The sequence below is a fragment of the Falco rusticolus genome, chromosome 6 (genome assembly GCF_015220075.1).
Source record: "Falco rusticolus isolate bFalRus1 chromosome 6, bFalRus1.pri, whole genome shotgun sequence".
Taxonomy (NCBI): Eukaryota; Metazoa; Chordata; class Aves; order Falconiformes; family Falconidae; genus Falco; species Falco rusticolus.
Window position 1 is genome coordinate 61,599,002 of NC_051192.1, and position 21,727 is coordinate 61,620,728.

A 21,727-nucleotide genomic window follows, 5' to 3' on the forward strand; every position below is an offset into this window, starting at 1 on the left:
TGTCCTTTTTTTCAGCTGAAGGGTATAAGCCACAGCCACTGATTTATTCAATGGATTGTTCCGTGTCTTCCACATCAAGTTTGCTGGTGGCAACGTCAAGTAAATAATGTCATATCTAAGCAGACAGCTTTACAAACTGTTACACTTGAACAGGAGGCCATACATAATTTGTTTCAATGAGAAAAAAAGAGACCAGCAAGCTGATGTCACTCACAGGAGAATGAACACGCCGTGGTCTTGTTTGTGTGTGTTTATAGCTCAGCCTCAGAATGGCACTAATGTCCAGCTGACAACTTAAGGCTAATGTCACACCTGTACAGGGGAGGTTAACACGCAGATAAGTTCCAACGCATTCTGCTGCAACTGTCTGATTTCACAAAGCGGTATCGGGTTTTGGACGAAGTCTGCATTATTACTGAATTGAAAACCCAGCTTCGCTGCCATTACTGCTAGGACACATCAGAAGTATAGGGTGCTGAATTACTAAATATAGTATCAAAATTACTACTTTTCACATATTTGAAGTGAAATTTTCATTTTCTCTCAACATTTGAGAATTTGAAACTGAAGCAAGAGTAGTAACCATTAGTTTTAGTCAAAGTTCAGTATCTGTTGTTCTTAATAAATCAGCCTGCATTTTAAACGGTTGCTTGCAAAGGGTGGGAAAGAATACTGTTAGCCCTGTTGAGGGTCAATTACAGAATCACAGAATGGTCAGGGTTGGAAGGGACCTCCGGAGATCATCTAGTCCAGGGGTCCTCAAACTTTTTAACCAGGGGGCCGGCGCGCGGATGAAGTGGCAGGCAGTCATCTGCGGCTGCTTGGTTTCCCCCCCAACCCCCCGGCGGGGGGTTCTGTAAATACCGGGGGCCGGATTGAGGACCCTGGGGGGGCGTATCCGGCCTGCGGGCTGTAGTCTGAGGACCCCTGATCTAGTCCAACACCCCGCTAAAGCAGGTTCCCCTAGAGCAGGTTGCACAGTTGCATCCAGGTGGGTTTTGGATGCCTCCAGAGAAGGAGACCCCACAGCCTCTCTGGGCAGCCTGTGCCAGGGCTCTGGCACCCTCCCAGTACAGAAGTTCTTCCTCATATTCAGGTGGAACTGCCTGTGTTGCAGTTTGTGCCCGTTGCCCCTTGTCCTGTCGCTGGGCACCACTGACAAGAGCCCGGCCCCATCCTCTTGGCACTCGCCCTTCAGACATCTGCAGGCGTTGGTAAGGTCCCCTCTCAGTCTTCCCTTCTCCAGGCTGAACAGGCCCAGCTCTCTCAGCCTTCCCTCACAAGGGAGATGCTCCACTCCCCTCAGCATCCTCGTTGCCCTCTGCTGGGCCCTCTCCAGTAGTTCCCTGTCCCTCTTGAACTGGCAAGCCAAAAACTGGACAAATAAGCCTTTCTGGTACACATGGTAGACCATGTGTTCTATACAACTCTCTGCTATCCCTAGTAACACAGAAAAAAAGTGACTTTGAATAGAGGAAATGATAGCATGGATCATAGTCAGCCCGTGGACCAGATGTTTCTAACTCCCAGTCTGGGTTTTTATGTAAAATCCGTTGAAACTAATGAGAATCTTTCTACTGACCCTGCAACAAAGTTCTGAACTTGGCTGCAATAGCTATTGATCGGTGAGCTAGACAAAAACATCTTATCTTTCCACATCTGAGGAAAACCTGATGACACTTTGTTCTAGAAGAAAAGACTTTCAGTGTTTCCTCTCAAGTCTGAGATTACTTTTACACGCCCGTATGAACTTACTCTTTTAAAGCTCCTCTGATCATCATTTCATTAAACACATCGTGGCCTGACAGATTAACAGTTCCCCAATTTCAAGCAAATGAGAGATCATTTGTCAAAAGTACACAAACTGTTCCCTTGATATCAGGTGTCTATGTGAAAAACTAATTCCTTATGTGTTTGAAGTATATACTTAGAATTGACAACAGAACAACAGGTTGAAAAACTTACTCTTTCTTTTTGGTAACCATTTAAAACTTTCTCTATAAAAATCACATATTTTGCTTTCCCTTGAGAACCAGTCTTCACCAATAGTTTTCAACAATGTATCTGGGGGTGACTAGGCTACTACTACATGGTACTTAGCTGAACAGTGCTAGTTGTTAATTGACTGGAGTATGCACAAAGCTGTAGGTTCACAAGTCAAAAATGTTGGAAACCACAGGACTACAACTGCTAGTCCCTAACCACTAAACTGAAACATACATACTTATGAAAGTCCATGCATCATATCTTACCCAATTTTTTTATCTGTCACATAAAAAGTGTCCAATACAGTACTGTGAACTTTATGAACTGTGAGATACTAGCAACGCCTTATGAAAAATGCTGGTGGGAACTTGCAGGAATCTCTCTAGGTTTTCAGAATATTTCTCTGCCAGGAGAGAGACCAGGCTGAGCCCACAGCAACATTCATATCTGGACTCCATTCACTTGCACATTTGCCTGCATTTGCTGCTGAAAAAAGATGAATTGGTGAGATAGAGAACATCTTTTCCAGGTCATTTTGAGAAGATTTTCAAAAAGAAAATAAGAAAAGAATGAATTCTCATTTACAAACAATGTTTACTCCAGAAGGGAAGAACCTTAAACAATTAATTTGTAGCATGCCCAGACAGGTAAATTCACATTTAAAATTAATTGTATTGTTTTCTATATGTACCATCTCTAGCCAAAATGGAACTACACAGAGTGTCTGTTTGAAAATACTGAATAGCTGTCAATTATCAGAGCTTCCACATCTCTCCAAAGAGTGCTTGCCCTGCCTGTCAGTACCAGAAGCAGAGAGAAGAGAGAGAGAGAATGCACGCCTGGGATGAGGAGAGGTGAGGAGAAGGCAGCAGAGGGACTGCATGAAGAGTGTGCTGGTATGAGATGGTAAAAGACCTTGTTGCAGCTTCATAGTTTGGAGAGTGCTGTGACAAGTACCCTTCTTGTAGGTAGTTTGGGCATCATAGGTAGCTGGAAAGAGTTCCTGCAAGCAAGATATGTACAATTTTGAAGCATAAAGCCCTATATTTGCCCATCCTCCATGTTCCAACTGCAAAAAAAATAGAGTATCTGCAAAGAAATTTTAAACTGGATACATGATTGGGCTGTAGCCTAGTACAAGTACAACGCTGTGTTAATCCTAATCAGTGACTCTGGGCTGAAGCATGATATATTAACAATGATGATGTCTGCTAAGGCAGTACTATCAGCACGGCGTTTTCCTCCATATCCTGCCTTTGCTTTCCACACAAAAGCTGCAAACAGATTAAAAAAATGAAGGAACCTGGAACTGGGCTGCATTTTTATGATATTATCCTGAAACAAAATGTACATGAGGTGTGCTGCTACTACAGACAGTAGTAGTGCCTTAACATATAAGGCACTCAGGGGCCAATATTTCTAATTAATCTAAGTATTACTCTAATTTGTTTCTATCTACCTGAATTTGAAAGACAGGAGTCTGATGAGTCAGACTTGGAACAAAAAAATCCCAGAAGACTAAGAAGTAAAAATCTCACATCCTGTGAAAACCTATGATAACTAAGGAATTTGGGACCTGCAAAGATTTCGTGTTTTGGTTTCTATTTTCATTCTTAGTGCAAGGGATGATTTGGCCCATAAAATACTAATATGTTTAACCTGCAGCTATTCATCCATGAAGTGTGTAGCTGTAGCTGAGCAAGAGGAAGCAATATGAATTCAAATTCCTCCTTCAGAAAATTCAAGAGGTTTGAAGGTCTAGTTTTTTGTGTCAACGACATACAATGCCTAAGAGAAGTGGAAATCTCTCCAAAGATTTTGACCACTGAACTGTGCTTGCTATTGATATCAAATATAAGCTGAAAACAAACTGTCTAAGAATCTGAGATATCCCAGTTAGAGAAATTATGTGTGTGCCTCCACACTTATGCACGGCAGTGACATCCAAAAGTGCTGTTGCAGCAGGTCAAACACTAATGCGTTCCCTTTTTTTGACTTGTTCCAGACACTGGACACCAGGACCACTCGAAGTACTTTCTTATTCTTACATGTTGCTATAAAGTATCATCTGATTTCAGTCTTCACATTTGGAGAAAGATGTCAAAAGAGGAAATAATTCCATAATGCTTTTCTATTTCAATTTCCAGGTGAGATAGTTCTTCACATACCACGACAGTGCTTTTCAAACTGTGGTCTGCAAACCAGTGGTGGTTCACAGAAAACATGCTGATGGTCCACAGGGAGCTGGCTCTTCTCCTTGTTTCCACTTGCTACCTTCTTTACAACACAGCTAACAATAGATATATTAAATATTTCCTATTGATATTTTTCTTACATAAGCTGAACGGTATATAAGCGCAATGTAATAAGGTTTTAATAGTAGAGGAAAACCAATTAATATGGGCAGCAGTTTTCTTTCTTAAAAAGTGTCTTAAACTGTGCTTGCTTTATTTCTGGATGCAGTGCCACAGGACTGAGCATGCCCATGAGCAGCTTCCATGCTTAAGGAAAATGCTAGTTCAAGTTGTAATATCCACTTAAAAACCAAAGGTACAAAACCTTGATTTGCAGTTTGGGGAACTTTAAGATGAACATTTCTAAGAAAAGTATTTTTTGTGAATTCAGTCTTCCTTACAGACATTTTCTTGGGTGCACTAGCGACTAGATTTCTAGCCATCGATAAGATACATGTTGTTCGTGGTGGTGCATATTTATTCATACTCACTAACCAATGGCTTAACTTCGATGATGTGAGCTAACTTACAGATAAATATATGGATTTATTCTATGTCTATCCAGATTTTGCTGCATTTCCTAAAGCCTCTTGTAAAAATAATGCATCTATTGCCTTCTGAAGTCATTAAGTGTCCTTGTAAAAATGCATCAAGTCTTCTAGCAAAACATTTTGACCAGTAGTGAGGGTAAAAATCTATGTGAGAGAAGGGTGAGTGTATTTTATTATGAATTACCCTGACAGTGAGAAGTATAATTTTGGTTCACTAATGTGCCTATTTTTCTTCCTGTGTTGATTTCATATTTTTCATTTTAACCAATTGCTTCCTGATTTGAATTTTAGTAAAGGAATTGCTGCCTGATAAAGAAAACAACAACTTCCTAATTTTTGAAAATATAGTACTCTGGCAGTCTTATGCTTTGACTCAGATATTATTAACACTCAGACAGATGCTGTCTAATAATTGATTTTGTTTATGCCTATATCTGTTCAGCATACTTTTACAGCTTTTTGTTTGGTTTACAGGAGTTTTTAGTACTTTGGGAGGTTAAAATAGTGAAGGAAGCAAAACTACTTTATCCACATACTGAAATGAATATAAATCCCTAGATTTTGATACTTAGGAAGAAGACATGATACTCCTAATTTAATGCATATGAATTTGTTCTGTATGAAACAGGTATATTCGTCAGAAATAACTGAGGAATATAAAATGAATAAACACCTGTGGACAGTGTCCTTTAGAAACTGATCCAACTGCATGACCCAATGCAAGACTAGGAAATAACCTGCATTGTGGAGACAGCTGGAAAAGAGATGAAGTTTCAAGTAAAAGAAGTGATATCAAGGCTGAAATTTGCTGCTGTGCAGAGGGTCAACGGAAGTCCTACTCAATATTTGCAAAAATGTAGGTTTGATAATAAAAAGTGGTGAATACCATACCCTGGAATGAAGTCAATGAATAAATAAGCTGCCTTTTCAATTATAATCAGTTAAATGGCAACAAGCAAATATGTGAAGCATCAGAACCTTCTCACAGGTGTGTAGTATGCTCTCAGAAATCTCTGAATGACTTCTGAGAATCACAGACTTACATTTGTGACCCAAACCCAAATAAATACCAAAGAAATACTTACTTATCAGCTAATCGGGATATTTAGGGTGGCTTTGGGAATAGTACCATTGTGGGGTTTGATGTGTATGCATATAAAATTCTAATAAAAATTGTCAAAGCCTGTGTTTTTCCTTGAGATAGCAATGAACATCATCCTTCTGCCAGAATGTATTTGTTTCTATGCTGCAGCTGAGTATGAAGTTCAGTTTCTTGATCACATAATACCTCAATCTTTGGCAAACATGGATGATTTCAATCAAAGGAATGGACAGTGAAAACTTCTCATCAGAGTACTTTCTGGAATCCTTTATGAATTATAGTAACATTTGCAGGAAGTCCCAATATGAAAAGCCCATTTATGCTCTTTCTACTCTACTGCACCATAAATTCAGATGTACAATGGAATACCATCACTTAACAAACATCAATGTATAGCTTCCTTTTGCAATGGATAGGCGTAGAAAAGTGGATCGCGTGGGAAGTTAAATAACTTCCTTTAGATTAATTCTTTGGGTTGATCTTAAAGCAACTGGAAACACGAGTCTTTGTCTTGGTTTGGATTTATCCTTTCTGACTTCTGAGATTCACAGGACATATATATATATATATGCTCTCATTAGGCATGGTGTCTCTTCCTACCTTGTTGTTTCATACCCTTAGCAGAACATGAGAGGCACAATATTACCTTAAGCACGTAACATGCATTGAACTAGTAGATACCTTGCTCAGAGATAAGTGCTAAACATTCTTAAAGAATTTAGACAAGAAGGAACTTCTTAGGACTATACCCATTTCCACATATCTTTTCAAAGTAATTTAAAAACTCTTGGATGAGCTACTCATCTTGTAAATATGGTTCTGCTAATGTTGAACTGGCCTTCTTGCATGTATTTTTTACAACAGCTTCTATTTCTGTCTGCTGTGTGGAAGAAACAAAGAAAACTTAATTACAAACTCCTAAGTGTCTTCAGATTGATCATAAGAAAGTGGTTTTGTGAAGATCTTTGATCTTTATTTAAAATGTAAATGCATATTCAAGTTTAACAAACTGAAATCATACATAAAATCTATCTCTTGAGCAAACTATCTTTTAAAACATTTTAATGGAGAGAGACTAACAGACAATGAACATTGCTGTAACTTCATTGTCTTTTAATTCAGGCTAATAGTAAAGAAAGGAACATTATTTTATTAGAAGTGATTAGAAAATAAAATATAAGCAGCTTATTCTCCACCAAAAAAAAAAAACAAACCTTCAAGTATAAGTAATAATATCTAATCTATTTTTTCTGAGATTAAGATAAAATTAAACAAAATAAATCGATGATAATACCTTGTTCTTATTACACACCTGTGGTGGGCCACTCAGCAGCAGCCTCCTTGGGTGAAACGTGTCCATTCTGCCTTCATTTCTGTTGTTGTAGTCCATATGGATTGGCTTGGGAACTGTCCACTGGCGGTAGTATAGAGACTGCTCCGTGCAAGTCATCATCTTACTCATAAGAGGACGAAAAGAACTTGCCCACATAACAGAATGATAAGGCAAAAGGGAAGACGATTTGGGAAGTCCACTGCTATCCGTAGAAGTAATAATATCATAAACCAGTTTGGGCAGAAAAACTATGGGAGGCTGTTTTGATGCTTTGGTCATGGAGCACTGAGAGGTCTGTAGGATGAAGGAGTTATGAGCAGGTGCAGAGGAGGAAGAAGAGGAGGAGAAAGGTGAGGAAGATGATGAGGTGATGGAAATCTGTGCACTTTTTATGTTTTGTTTTATATCCAGCTGTTCAGTTACCACTGGCAAGTGTTTGCTGATTGTTGTTTGTGCCCCCTTGTCTATTTTCTGCTTTTGCCTTTCATAGTTATTTGTAGTTTCTTCAGCACTGTTGCTTAGCGCTTGGTGGGGGGATTTTGCTGTATCTGCTGCTGCTATTAAAGGAGGAGATGGCTCACTGCAGAATGCTGTAACTAGAAGAAAATTCTTATTTCAATACAATGCAATTATCTCTACTAGTCAATGCCATAGTTAAACAAAACCAAAACAAATAATCGTTTGGATAGAGTATCCATCAAACATTGCAATCCTGCTCCTGTTCTTGCTTTCATCTTTCTTGTATTGGAAGTCATAATGGGACTAGTTTGGAGTATTCACCTCAATGCAGAAAGTGGCTTTTAAAGTACTGAAGTTCACAGGAAACTTGTCAGTGACTGTCCTGTCCTCTACTTCTCTCATCCATTCTTTGCTTGAAGTACTCATCAGATACTTTCATCACTCAAGACAGATACAAAATTACCAAAACCATCATTTAAGAGAGTGTAAGAAAATAATATTCACAGGCTATTATCCCACCAGACTACAGACACAGACTGACATCTAGAAACAGTCCTCTGAGTCAGCTCTGAATTGACACGTGTCTGCATCACCACAGCACTTAGTCTGATGTAATAAAACCTGGTTCTCAAGTCTCTGGTGCTACATAATTCATTAGTGCATTCACACAGCAGCTGGTCAGCTCAGAGCACATACTGAGCTCATCAGTGTTGGCCTTGAATAGGTCATGTAGATATATCCCACAGCTAATTGCTGATTTTCTGAAAGTGGTATATTTTTACCTTATATATTCTAGTTACTAAGATTTCTTGAAAGTTTTAGGCCTCATTTTAAGCAGTTCTAAGCATCTTTAATGCTTAGTGAATTCCAAAGAGATGCAAATACTTCAGAGTCTTCAGAGTAGACTGAGAACTGGTTGAGGAATCAGTCTCCAGACAGTACTAGGAAAACCTGTCTGAAGCTGAACACAAATAAAAACAGCTTTTATCTCAATGGTGAAAACAACAGTCTTGGTTCTCAAAAGAATTCCACATTTTGAACTAATAAAAGTCTGTATTTTCTCTTGGCCTCAAGAAATAGCTAGAGATATACTCTAGCTGCATATTAATCTAAAGTAGCCAGTAAAGGACATTAGCAATAAATACAAAAATATCACTAGCAGTATGAATGGTTTCAAGTAAAACCACTGTGACATCCCTCAAAATACCAATATCCAAAAGCACGGGGAAAAAAATAAAGGACAAAAGATTTCCTTAACCCCAGGCAAATTGAGGCACAAAGCCACAGGCCACATGGACACTGTGGAACTGATGAGCGGCCCAACTTTAGAGAAGAAAGAAATTTGAAAATGAAAGTGTTGAAGCTTATCCAAATATTTTCAGGCTTTTTTTCCTAATGTAATGACCACTGTGCCTGTGGAAAAGAAATCATGGGCCAAATATGCCTGTTACCATGTTGAAAACTACAATTAGATCGAAGAGATCATTTACTGTCACTGGCAAAAAACGTGTTTTAAAAAGCTGTGTGAGATTGCAGCTTCTAGGATGTTATGGTACAATGTATATTCTCCACTTCTATTCAACTCTTCTCTTAATATTATCTGCATAAAAAGCATGTCAAGATATTTATCAGACAAAAAAGCTGTAGTAGTTCTCAACATTGCCTCATGCTTTCTATGTCAGTCTGCAGATTAAAAAGGAACCAAAGGTTTAAAAAATTTTTCATCTCCAAAATAGCTTTCAAATGATGCAGAATTAATGAGTGAACATTTCAGAGCAAAACCAAAAAGGTAAAAATATCCATGAGGATGAGCTTTCTTTCTCTCCTACAGATTTTAAAAAGATTTTTTTAAAATGTGAGGCATGTTTTCTTTTTCATAAATTGTCATATCTCCAGTCACAGTACTGAAGATTCATACCTCAGTGGCACACATTAAAGAAGTGCCTGGTTTAGGCACCCCAACCTATGACTATTTTTCAAGCAAGAAAATACCTGATTTTTTATATTTCAGAAGTCTGAGCCTTATTTTTTTAAATTTATCTCTAGTGATCCCATTAAAATAGGCCTTATCAAAACCATAGTGATTCATGCCTTTTATTATTTATCTAATAAGCTGAATAAAAGATATCTTTTATGTCTTAAATGTAACTTAATAGAAATGATCGTAAGGTCTTACTGGAAGCTTTTGAAGACAGAGATGAAGATGCAGAGTCATGGGAACAAGATCTTTCTCTTTTCATAGGACTTCTTTTTTCTGAAGTAGAACCTGTTTCATGAATGGTAGTACAGGAAAACATAACCAAAATACATTTTAAGCCTGTAAGAAGTCACAGCTGTATTGTCAAAGCAGGGAAAAGTACACAACAGTTTGTGTGGGTTTTGTCCTCATTCTGACACTGCTTTCAGTATGGAGAGTATCTGTGCCTACCATGCAACACTGGATCAGCCTGTGGTCTAACCTAACTATGCTAAGCTTCAACAGCTTCATAAAATCAGCGCTGCAGCCAGAAGCTGGTAATCCCTAGGCATGCCTCAACCACATCGTCTCTTTCTACCTGTGTCTTGCTTTCCTCACTAACCCAGCGTCAGGGAAACCAACAGGGCAACAAACTGCTTTGTCAGTATGTTATGAAATTACTTCCTACCCCATACAGCTTCATGGCCAGACTGTATCTCAGCTTTTGGTGATGAAAATCCCTGTTTGTACAGCCACCAAGGGTATTCACTTGAGGATTCTAGCTCAGGCTTCTAAGTTAAAACATTTGTTTCTTTACAGTTTCACCATGGCAGAGAGACATAAGTACTTAGACTGTAAGGCTATCTCAGGTGCTCTGAACTGGACTCTGGAGGAACATACTGTGCTTCATGGACTAGGAAAGCTGCCTTACAATTTAGACGCCTAACAACTTAGTGCCCATTTGACTCAGACTGCATACTGCATATAACCCAGGCGTATTTCAACTAAAACAAACTGAAAAACTAGTGGACAGAAGTGCTTGTCACATCTAACATAGGCCTCTATCGTAGACAGTCTGAGTATGACCTCAGGTATATCATTCCTCTATGAAAAATAAGTATTTGATTAAGGCAAATATTTTTGTTGTGCTTGTTCTGCTAGCCTTACTTTCAATGAATAAGAATTGTTCTGCTGTCCTTATTATCAATGCATGAGAATTTGAACAGTAACCAGCTCTCTTCCTCCTCACAGTACAGAAAAAGAAATGGAGGCAAACAGTTTGAGATTTAAATAACCTACAGGGATAAAAGTCCCTTGTCTTCCATAGTTACAGGCACAATAGACAGTAAAGAAAAATGCAAAGAACTTACCGATAATGCCCATCAACTATCACTCAAAAAACCCCTCCAACAGTTCCTGAATAAATTATTGTTGTTTGTTTACACATGGAAAAGTTCTTACTTGTTCTTTTAAGAAATTATAGACTCACCAACTCTACATTCATGAATTCACGGTCATTTTCAAGGAGCACTCAGAAGTTACTATGTTCAGATTTATTTTCTAGCCATACTACTTAATACCTTACAAACTAGAGACTACTTAGCTGTACTATAGACAGTTTCCTTGGAAGGAATCATCATCATTGTCACTATGTAAGCATAGGTTGGACAGCATCAGTCAGGGATAGTTTAGGTGAAGTTGGCTCTGCTGTGAGGGAGGGCATCGGGTCAGTGCTTCCCAGAGAGCAAAGCACACACTTCCCTGCTGCAGGGAGGGCAACACAGCACAGCACTCCAAACAGTGACTGCCACTGGATGTACCCACTCCAGCTCCACTTTGCAGCAGCCTGAACATATGGGGCAAAGAAGGGAAGGAGGGAGGGGAGACAAGGGGGTGAAAAAAACAGAGCAAGAGAACAGATGCAGCAGCAAGACTGCAAAAGTTAAAAATGCTACCACAGCAGCAGCAGCCCCTGGGCAGGGAGGGTGAGAAAACGCAGGTTCAATGAGATGAAGTAAAACTGCAGAGCAGAGCTCAGTCAGTAAGGCTGACTCCAGAAACCCTCACCTAGTAGGCAGCCACACAATCCTTCTTTTTCTAATACAACTCAATCATTTTACAGCTTCTTTTATTATCACTACTAATAATACCTTCCGTCGCTATTTCTTCATCATCAGTGCTGCTTAGTTTCTCTGGGTCACTTTCTAATGCATCATTCACAACTGCCTTCTCTGTGTGAATTTCTGAGCTCACAAAGTATGCTGCCAAACCAAGTTCTTGCTCCAAGTTTGTCCTTACCAAAGAAGACGAATTTATTAAACGTAGGTCACAGTATCTCAGTGATCTGGAGAGAAACAAGAGGGGCTACTATGAAAACTCACTGTAATCTACTCCTGTATTTCTTTTACAAACACAGCCAAATGGGAATTTTTTCATGATCTGCTTAAACTATGGATGAGATAGAACACAATATAACTTTTGTGCTTATTAAGTTTACCACTGTGGTGCATCCACTTCTCTTTTTCTTAATCCAGTTATGCAGCTTAATCCAGTGCACTGAACATCAGCATCAGCATAAGAAAAAGAATAATCATTTGGGTTCTAAACCTACCGCATAGAATGGGATTCAGTTGAACATACAAAAGCATTTAGTGCCCCAGGGCATCCTGGATGGCTTCCAGCTGCCATTCCAGAAGGCACTGATCTCTACACACATCCTGTAGCACAAATGCCTGCATCACACAGATGTCTCAAGTACCTTAAGATATTTAAAGTATACTATTTTTTACATACCCTTATACTCTCCTTTAAACTGGGACAACTCTCATAATATTTTCTGAGCTATTTATATCTTGCTACAAACAGGAGGTTATTATTAATAATATGGATTTTGTATTTATGATATTAAAATTGCTGAGAAATGGAAAAGAAACATCTTGACACTGAAATCTGTTTTCTTCTCCCACAAGTGATTACACAGTTAGTCTTTAGCTATTTGGTAAGTGATGGATAAAAAACTGCCACTGAGAAAATACTGGATCTTCTTACCGTGGCAAAGACTCCCCTTGTGGATCCATACCACTAAATATCAATATACAAGGCAAACCTTCTAGTTCCAAATAGGTCTGTGGCCTCCAATCTACATCTTCAATCTTCTGCCAGATCTGTATAAGGCAAGAAACACTATTGGACATATCTGTGTGGCACATAAAAATACAAAAATATATACTTTCATCATCCGTTATATGAATCAATTTTTTATAGTGGATGGATTTTCCGTGAAGGGAAACCACAGAGCAGAGCCAATTTCAACATAGGTAGATTGCAGAATTCTTAGAGCGCTGTACGTAGCAATCTGCCTGCTGTAAATCTGAGGAGACTGGGCTAGCATATCCCAGCCTGAAAAGCCTTCCAGCTTCCCAGCTGTGCAGCACTGAGGCCAGGGCACAAACAAGTAGAGTGGATACAGTACAATGGACAGTAGAGTAGGAGCTTTGGAGGAGAGTAGAGTGCAGAGGGTTGCTTCTCATGGCAAATAATGTATGGATGTCTGAGTCCAAGCAAGAAAATGAGCTAGGAATGAGATTTTTTCACCTTAGAGGAATAGGGAAAAGCTGGAAGTGTTTAGCACACACACACCACTGTCCTCACTTGCTACACCTGCTCTCCTCCAAAGCTGTCAGTTTTCCTGATAACTTCATGAGTTTGACAACTAGATCTATTGTTCGACCATTTCACATCAGGCTATACTGCTTTACTTACAGCAGTCAGTCATTTCTGTTGTAAGACTTATCTACAGATAAGGACTACACTGTAGGACCAACCATACAACAACTCAGCTTCTGACATTCGTACATGTACCACTATTATGTATGTCAGAGAAGATAACCAGGATGTGATTCAGAACTTACACTGATACTTCAGAATAAGTTATGCCTAATTTATAACAGAATGAGGTCAGCATTAGGCCTTGGATCTCCAACGACATCATCTAACATCTAATTACATCTTAGACTACACCTAACGTACTTAATCAGTACAGAGTATACCATATATATATTACACGATCCTAAAATGTAAATACATTTTTGCTTTGGTGATCAGATGATGGTAATTTTATGAAAAGCAAAGGAGTATCAATTTTATTTTGTTAAACAGATGACCCACGACTCAGGACCTAAAGGATATAAATTAATTCATAAACAAGCACATGGTCCAGAAAGCATAAAGTCCTGAGCTGTGAATACCGGGATGCTCTAGGACTCATGAACAGCATCACTGATTTGGTGCCTTCATGCCACCTGCTGGTCATAAGAATAATGTAACTCTCAGTTGGTCACTGGTTAAAATCTTTTTGCACTATGATCATTTTGTGAGAAAGTTCTGCTAAACTGTGACAACTTTATTTGGCTTTTTTCCTTGTGGTTCATGGTCCCTGTAGCTAAATGCAGGTCAGTCGTTCGGGAAGGTTGCTGATGAAAGTCAAGTTCTAGTCAAATTGGTTAATACTCCACTGAGTATTATTAATCAGAGGTAGGACAGTAGAGGTCTTCTCACAAACAGTATGTCTAAAAGATGAGAGTCATGCTCCTTATGGCAGTTATTTTTACCAGTAAGACCCACACTTCAACTCATGACCATAACTCTCACCAGTAAAGTCTCCCCACCTACCCATCTATTGAAGCTTCCCAGCCCATGTCATTCTGCAAGTTACCTTTAGTTGCTCCACAAAGTGCTTCCCTATTGTGATTCCAGAATTAGGATTTCCCAGGATTATTTCAAAGTTATCTTCAAGGGCTAGTCTTTCCCTTACATTATACAGACGTTCATATGCCACAGCAGCCAGTGGAGTACATGGAATTCTCAACACTACCATGAGGCCATGACCACTAGGACATTGTCTTGAAGAGTTTATGAGGTTTTGGGTGATCTCCAGAGTTTCAACTGAGGTGTAATTCTTCATCTGAGAAAGACCACACACAGCCATCATAGCTGCAGAGTAGTGTTGTATGAGGACAAAAGTCCTTATCACTGCACTGTGTAATCTGGGGAACCTGAAATAAATGATGAATTAAATAGTGAAGCATTAACAACTAAAGTGGAAAAGGTAACTTTTACAAAAGAAAGCAAACTCAAGTTTTCTCCCGTAAAGAATTCTTCATATCTACTATACAATGGAATCTCACCAAATTGCAGTTTCACAATCAGAACTGATGTTGTCTCTCCATTTCTTAGTAAAGATTTACTAAGTAAGTAGTCCAGTAAGGTTACATCACTTGAAGTTACCAAGGCTTTACTGCTGTTACAAAATTTATCACAGAATATTTGCTAAGGCATTCTGTAATATCATCAATCAAAGTTATATTTTCTCATCAATAAGAATGGTATTCTTCATTATGCATTATTCTTAAGGGGCAGGAGTGGGGTGGGGTGTTTCTTTTGTTTTCTTACTGAAGCTGTGAACCCTATTACTTTTGTTTCCAAGAGGACTGAATACGTAGGCAGCATCTAATGAGCATTCTCAAGTTCCCAAACCTAGGTACACCATCTCAATCCCCAGTCTATGGAAGGCAGAGACATGGATATGCAATAGTTCCCTGTGCTCTGATTTTCACAGCAATGAAACCCAGGTGCACAGTAAAAAGAGGAGCCATGGCCTGCTCAGAAAAGTGCCTGATGTGTGTGATCAGAGCTCCAAAGCACGCTGCAGCAAGCCCCAGCAGTTAAGCGTGGATGTGCTCAGTCTCCCAGTTAGCAATACAGACTCACAAGATTTTACTTGTCCAGTCTCATTCTTCTCACAGATCCCAAAAAACTCATCCACAGCCGTATGCATGCACATAACGTGCCACTGCTCTTTTGCAGTGATTCTAGACTTGCTCCACGGGAACTACAGAAAACGGATGATGTATTTTCAAGCTCTGATGATGCTCTGAAGTTTTTATTGCTAATTTAATTGTACAAACCACAGTGATATGTCTACTTCTCTTTGTGGTCCAAGTGCAGTATACACAAATGCTATACATCAAAATCAGTCAGGGTTAACCAGCGATAACATTGAACGAAAGGAATAACACATTTGAAATTACATGATGATGCACACTTAGATTATTATAACATAGAAGGTCACAACAAGAACACACTCTAAATTGATCTAAACAGTGTGCATGTTTGCAGTAAGAGGCAGCCTAGACTGGTTAGATTACAGGCCAAATATATGCAAAAAAGATGGAAGGAGAAAATCAGAATGAGTGAAATGCCCTTGCATATGCAGCTGATTTGTGGGACAGCAAGAAAAAAAAAAAAAAAAGAACCAGGCTTCTAGCTAGTAACTGATTCTGCTAGAATGTACCTCCTAAATTTCCTGTGTTAAACAAAGGAGGGTACCATACCTCTTTCCCAAAGCCGTGACCATTGATTCAAAAGAGCTGTCATACCGGAGCAGTGGAATACTATGTCCAGAGAGGGTGGACTCAATGAATTCTGACAGTCCAAAGTATTTCTTGTTTTCATGGTATAAATCTACACCCTAAAGCAAATGAAGCAATAAAAATATAAGGTAAGGTCTATCAATCAGTAATTTACAACTGATTAACCATTGGTATCTCATAAGTTTGCAATCATATTCTCTAATAAGCATACATCTACTCAGGTGTATTAAAATACGGAGAGAAAGAAACAATTCTTTTGAAAGAAGTTTGACCCAATTTTCCCTTGTTTCTTTCTTTCTCTTTCCTCACATATACACATACACAGACAGAACAGCTATGTCCGGAATAAATATGCACACATATGAAAAAAATCCAGGTATTGTACATATATTTATGCAATAATGCACTATAGAGATTTTAGATGATTTCCATTTATGTAGCTCAAAGATTTTTATAAGAGCTACTCATTTATAGAAGATATAAAAGCAAAAAAAGAAAAAAAAAACAACAAAAAAACCCACAAGAATTGACAGGACAAGCAAAGGGAAAAAGAACTTGCCACAAACTGAACAAGAAAAAGATGCCATGCGAATGTCATTCTTGTTTACAGAAATCATGGGGCCTCCACAGGTTTGTCAAGTACGTAAATGTAAAAAACCTTATGAAAAGCTCACAAAAGCACCTCAAAGCATCTGTCTTACATTGCTGTATGAAGAAGGCCAGTGGATCTCATTGTAAGGGCTGATGTGAGTATGCTGTGTCTGCAGTGCATAGGGGAAGGAAGTCACGTGGAGGGTCACAATATTTGGCGCCTCTTTCACCTCCCTGCAGTTCAACAGTCTATCAACAAGTCCTGTGGACACTTCTGTTTGAGGATAAAGGCTATGCATAGCACTGCAAAAAAGAAACCCAAAACCTTCCAAAGTGATCAGCACGAGGGAACATTTGTGTCCAGTGGAACAGCTTTAACCTGGATACAAAATCAGAGTTAAACACATACAAGGAACTTAGGACTCTATCCTTTGCCCTGCTTTTGTTGCTTAGAAGGATGGGAAAAGAAATGCAAATTATTTCACTGCAGATTAAAATTTCTGTAAGTTTGATAAGCTCCCTAGCTAGAAAATTACCAGTCTCTTACGGCTACCACAATATGAGAGAGAAAAGATGAAGGGAAGCTGATATTTTGCAAGTTACTAATAAACAATAGTCCTGTAGTAACTTTGGCCAGATTGTTAGTGTTGCGCTTCAGAAAATATAATGCCTACCGACAAAAATCAAGATAGAAAATGATAGACAGTAAGTCAGTATGACAGAAAAACAGAGGGAAACTACTTGTGATAGAGTTTTTGTGAAAGGGAAGAATAGCTATTGTTAGGGCAAGTGCCACTATCATGGAACACCTACAGTCGATTCCGTGCTCCAGTGTAAAACTTCAGTGCAAATTTATGCTATTTAATTTTTGGCATTTGCCTGCAGTGACTAAATCACAAGCCTAGTCACTGCAAGCTTCTTCTGTTACTACCAGGAAGAGGTAAGTAACTCCAGAAACTGGTTGTGTGTGTCCACCCATGGTCCAAGTCAGCCCTCAGAGATGCCCGTGTCTCTGTTGTGTCTGTGTGAGCAATCCCAGGCAATTACACTTCTGGTTTAGGCATGTCATTTAACTGACTTCAGTTAGGTGGTAGGAATCCTGCTGTGCAGAATAGGCACTTGAATATTTGTCACTCACATATCTTTATCAGATAAGAGATAAAAATGTCAGAGTTAAGCAGCGATACAGGTACTTCCCTACCTCAAGGATGTTACATTAATAAATGCCTTTAAAGGCTGTGACAGCTGCAATAGTTTCTGTAAGTTCCCAAGACATACAGGAGTTGAACAGGCAATGCTCACATGCAAAAATAAAGTTTTGGTGAAAATCATCATTCTCAACCAGTGTGAAAGACAAGACCTTGTCATTTCAGTCACAAACAAGATTCCATATTTTTTGGTTTCAGAAACACTACCATGCTCCCAAAGTTGGAATATGCAAGGTATTCCTGGAATTCAGTATGTTCTCTGAGCAACCCAGTGCCTCGGGAGTCAGAAAGCAGAAGCAGCCCATTTCTCAGCAGGCAGATTGTTGAGAAGCCAAGGAAACACGTCTCTGTAAGTGAAGCAATGAGTTATGGAAGTGAGCTGACGGGGAACTTGGTAAAGGTTAGACGGAAACCGCCCTGCTTCCCTGAGAAGTCTACCTGACATTACTATGTATCCACAGCAGCTTTCAATTTACAAATCAGTGATTCAGGATAGAAAAAACATCGTACTGGAAATTTTCCAGTCAGTTAAAAACATAAACAGCAGTGTTGGTTCACTAGTTGTCTACTCACTGTGGAGGGGTTTTGCATGTTTTACAGCCCAGAGGACACTGACAGAGGATAATTGAGCTCTGTATACTTTCACAGGAAGCTTTCATTTGAACAAATGACAACCAGCCATAAAAAAACAATAGCTGGGGCTGAAAAAAGACAAGAATGGTGAGCAAGAAAAGCTGAAATGTTCCACTGAAGCATAATATAATAAGCAGGTTATGAATAACTCACAAAGGTCCTTAAAAGAAAACATATTTATTCAATGCATAGGAAGATAGAATTAGCAGAAAGATGCAAACAAAGATGAAGGAAAGGATAAATCAGAAAGCTGATCTTGACAGCTAATGCAAACAATAATAATTTATCTAAAAACAAATTACAGTTCTCTTACCTCATTAGATCCCAGTGTGCATGATCATGGATTAGGACAAACAGTGTATGTGGATTCTGCATAGAGTTTTGTAAAAAGACTTTGAATTTAATCTGGGCCTCTGCATCTAGTTTCATTACATACTGTTCCACCCTCTGCTTTGTAAGATGTTCCTTTTCTAATCCAAGTTCTAACAAAATACCTAAAGAAATGGAACAAATGTCAGTATTTCAAGATACAGATGCATCTAACAGTGTCCTGTAAATCTAAAATAAAGCTAACTAACGAGCACCTGAGTGCCAGAGATGAAACAAAGTCTGCTGATAAGTCACTTCAGAGGGTGGAACACAAATCAAGAAATCAATTTTCTCAAAGGAACCCAAATCAAGATTTTGAGTGCTGGAGTCAGCAATTGAGCAAATATGAGACAGCAATTTCTGAGCCACTGCTAGCTGGAATGGACGAATCTGATGTCGTTCAATCTCATAACCTGGAAAAAGGCAAAATTCTGTTTAGATATATGCCCAAAGACTAATCTAATGCAAAATGTTAGAGTCTGGCAAAGAATGACTGATCTGCTCTTTAAGGTACTTTGCTTATGAACAGGAGTTCCAGTTTATGAAAATCTATATGGAATATGCAAAGAAATCTTTCTGCATTTGGGAATTTTGGTCCTGTAAGTCTCTTAAATGTCTGAAAGCTGAAAGTGAACTTGTGCAATCATACTCTGCTATCACAGAAGGAAAGACATAGAGCTTCAAAGACTACTGTACCCAGTGGAATGAAGCAGAGCACCCATCAGTATAAATCTGAATATTCCAAGACATGAGCTGCTGTTTTCCTCAGGACCTTTGCCTTCAGGAGCCTAGGACTCTACCCAGAAGGATCTAACTGCTAAGTGCATGTCTCAGGTCCCCTACTCTGTCACGTCTTAAAGAAAATTCTCCTTACTTACTTGTACACGCAGCTGTTCCAGTTCCATTCAGTGCTGTTGGTTTATTCACTGAAGCAGAAAGTGATGAAGAGATGTGCCCTTGGTTTTCCTGATAAAATTTCTCCAGCAAAAGATCAATGTCACCCTCTATCAAATTGAAGGGATAGTGGAATAAACATCCTTATTAATAAAAGCTGCATTTCATATTGATCTTTTGTAGATCTTAAAAAGCTTTATATATGCTAGCTAGTTATCCTGCCCTTGGCTTATTGGCTATTTTATATGGGAACTCTCTCATTATTTTCTGTTGCATCTGCTTTTACAGCATATCACTAACAAAATGCAAATCAGGCCAGGGGATGACAGATCAGCTCTGCAGACCACTGGCTAGGGCATTTATAGAGGATGGTAGAAAACTAGCCCCAAGGCCCTCATGCAAATCTGCAACCACAAAGACATGAAGCTGGCTTAGTTTATGTTCAGACCATGGAGCTATATTGTTCACTAATAAGGATTACAAAAAGCTTTGGAAAATCTGATAAACGTTTTAAAGTCTTTAACATTTTTGAGAGAGAACAAAAAACATTTCCTCATAAAGCTGAAAGAGAAATATGAGTTTTATAGCCACACACAATGCTGAAGCAAACAAGGTATGATTTCTTGAACTACGAATACCTGCAAATATATCCTGTTCTATTCAGCAGGAGCCCTGCTTACAGATGAAAGCTGTGCAGAGAACACAATATGCCTGCCCTGAGTATTTAGTATTTCCTCAGTCACTGAGAAGTCTGAACATGTCTGCACTGCTGAGCTCAGAAAGGCAGGGTCCGCCCTGTGAAGTGCAATCCAGTGGATATAGATGGCAACTATTTTTAGGATGTTCATTTACCTCTTCTGCTCAAACAATAGCAATAGCAAAAGTGATTTTGAGAACTGTACTTTGAAGGTACCAAGAGCAGAAACACTAACATAACTACATGATGGTTCAAGGAAAACAATTTTAAGTGACCACTCAAAATATCATGACATATCCAGAAGGGTTCTTGTGATCTGAGTACAGATTTACTGATGTGACGTGAATGGTAAAGGGGACTGTGACAGCCCGTTAACACTGACAAATACGCTGCATTTACTCTAGTTCTGTGATACGGTTTAACCTTCCACGTGGCTGGGTCTACCTCCAGATAATCCTGACTGTAGTAACGCTCAGTACACTCAGTTAAAAAATGATTCAGTAACCCTAGCTACCTGCAATTTTCCTCTTTTCCGTGCACGTGCATCATGACCAAGCTGACAGTATGGTAAGTCAAAAGGACAAATCCTACCTTTGATAAAGTAACTGTTCTATCATGGCCTAAATGAAATCTGTGCTTAGAGCAAAAGCAGTTACACATCCATATGGATGTGGACTTGCAAAGTATATGGATGGATTTGCATAGCTAAGAATAGTATGTTCAGTTATTTGTTGCCATATTTTTATGAAACTGAGGGAATTCAGAAACCAGCACTTTTAGGGAGAATTTCAATTTAAATATACTTTCACAGCTTGGTCCTGTACTTGTTATATATTTCTTAGAATGTCTTGCTTCTGGAAAGGCAATGAACACAGCTGTTTCCTCTGACTTGAACATTTCAGAGACGTGGAAACATGCCTCTTGATTATCTGTTAGGTACCTGGGCAGAGTGTGCTAAAGAAGGACCCCAGAGTTTCCACTTTCCCTGTGACCAGCTGATAGTTAACTTCTTTTTGGTAGTCTGAAGGACTGAGCATGCTTTCAGACAGAACTCTTGCCTGATACTTTCCTAAAAGACAAAAAAGTAATTTTGAAAGCACTTCAAACTAAAGTTAAATGTTCTAATTCATAATAAAAATACTATCAAGCTAAATGAGTACCACACACACAAAAATGGCAGAGGAGTCTTTTCTCTCTTCTATACATGTATGCACCAGCCACCTGTAAGATAGATTCATGTTTTATAATTCTTTGTGTTTCTTTCCCAGTTTAGGAAATATTT

At 38.9% G+C, this 21,727-nt stretch overlaps 1 protein-coding gene across 1 annotated transcript in view; it reads right to left on the reverse strand.

Annotated features, from left to right (window-relative positions):
- Positions 1–21,727, reverse strand: part of GREB1 (growth regulating estrogen receptor binding 1) — a 108,971-nt gene that overhangs the window by 18,861 nt on the left and 68,383 nt on the right. Inside the window, exons 12-22 of the mRNA XM_037392688.1 lie at positions 21,386–21,514; positions 19,733–19,858; positions 19,070–19,267; positions 18,799–18,979; positions 16,755–16,947; positions 16,015–16,151; positions 14,337–14,676; positions 12,671–12,786; positions 11,773–11,966; positions 9,842–9,931; positions 7,186–7,802 (exon numbers count right to left, since the gene is read on the reverse strand). Coding sequence (XP_037248585.1) covers positions 7,186–7,802; positions 9,842–9,931; positions 11,773–11,966; positions 12,671–12,786; positions 14,337–14,676; positions 16,015–16,151; positions 16,755–16,947; positions 18,799–18,979; positions 19,070–19,267; positions 19,733–19,858; positions 21,386–21,514 — 2,321 coding nt within the window. The remainder of the gene's footprint in view (positions 1–7,185; positions 7,803–9,841; positions 9,932–11,772; positions 11,967–12,670; positions 12,787–14,336; positions 14,677–16,014; positions 16,152–16,754; positions 16,948–18,798; positions 18,980–19,069; positions 19,268–19,732; positions 19,859–21,385; positions 21,515–21,727) is intronic.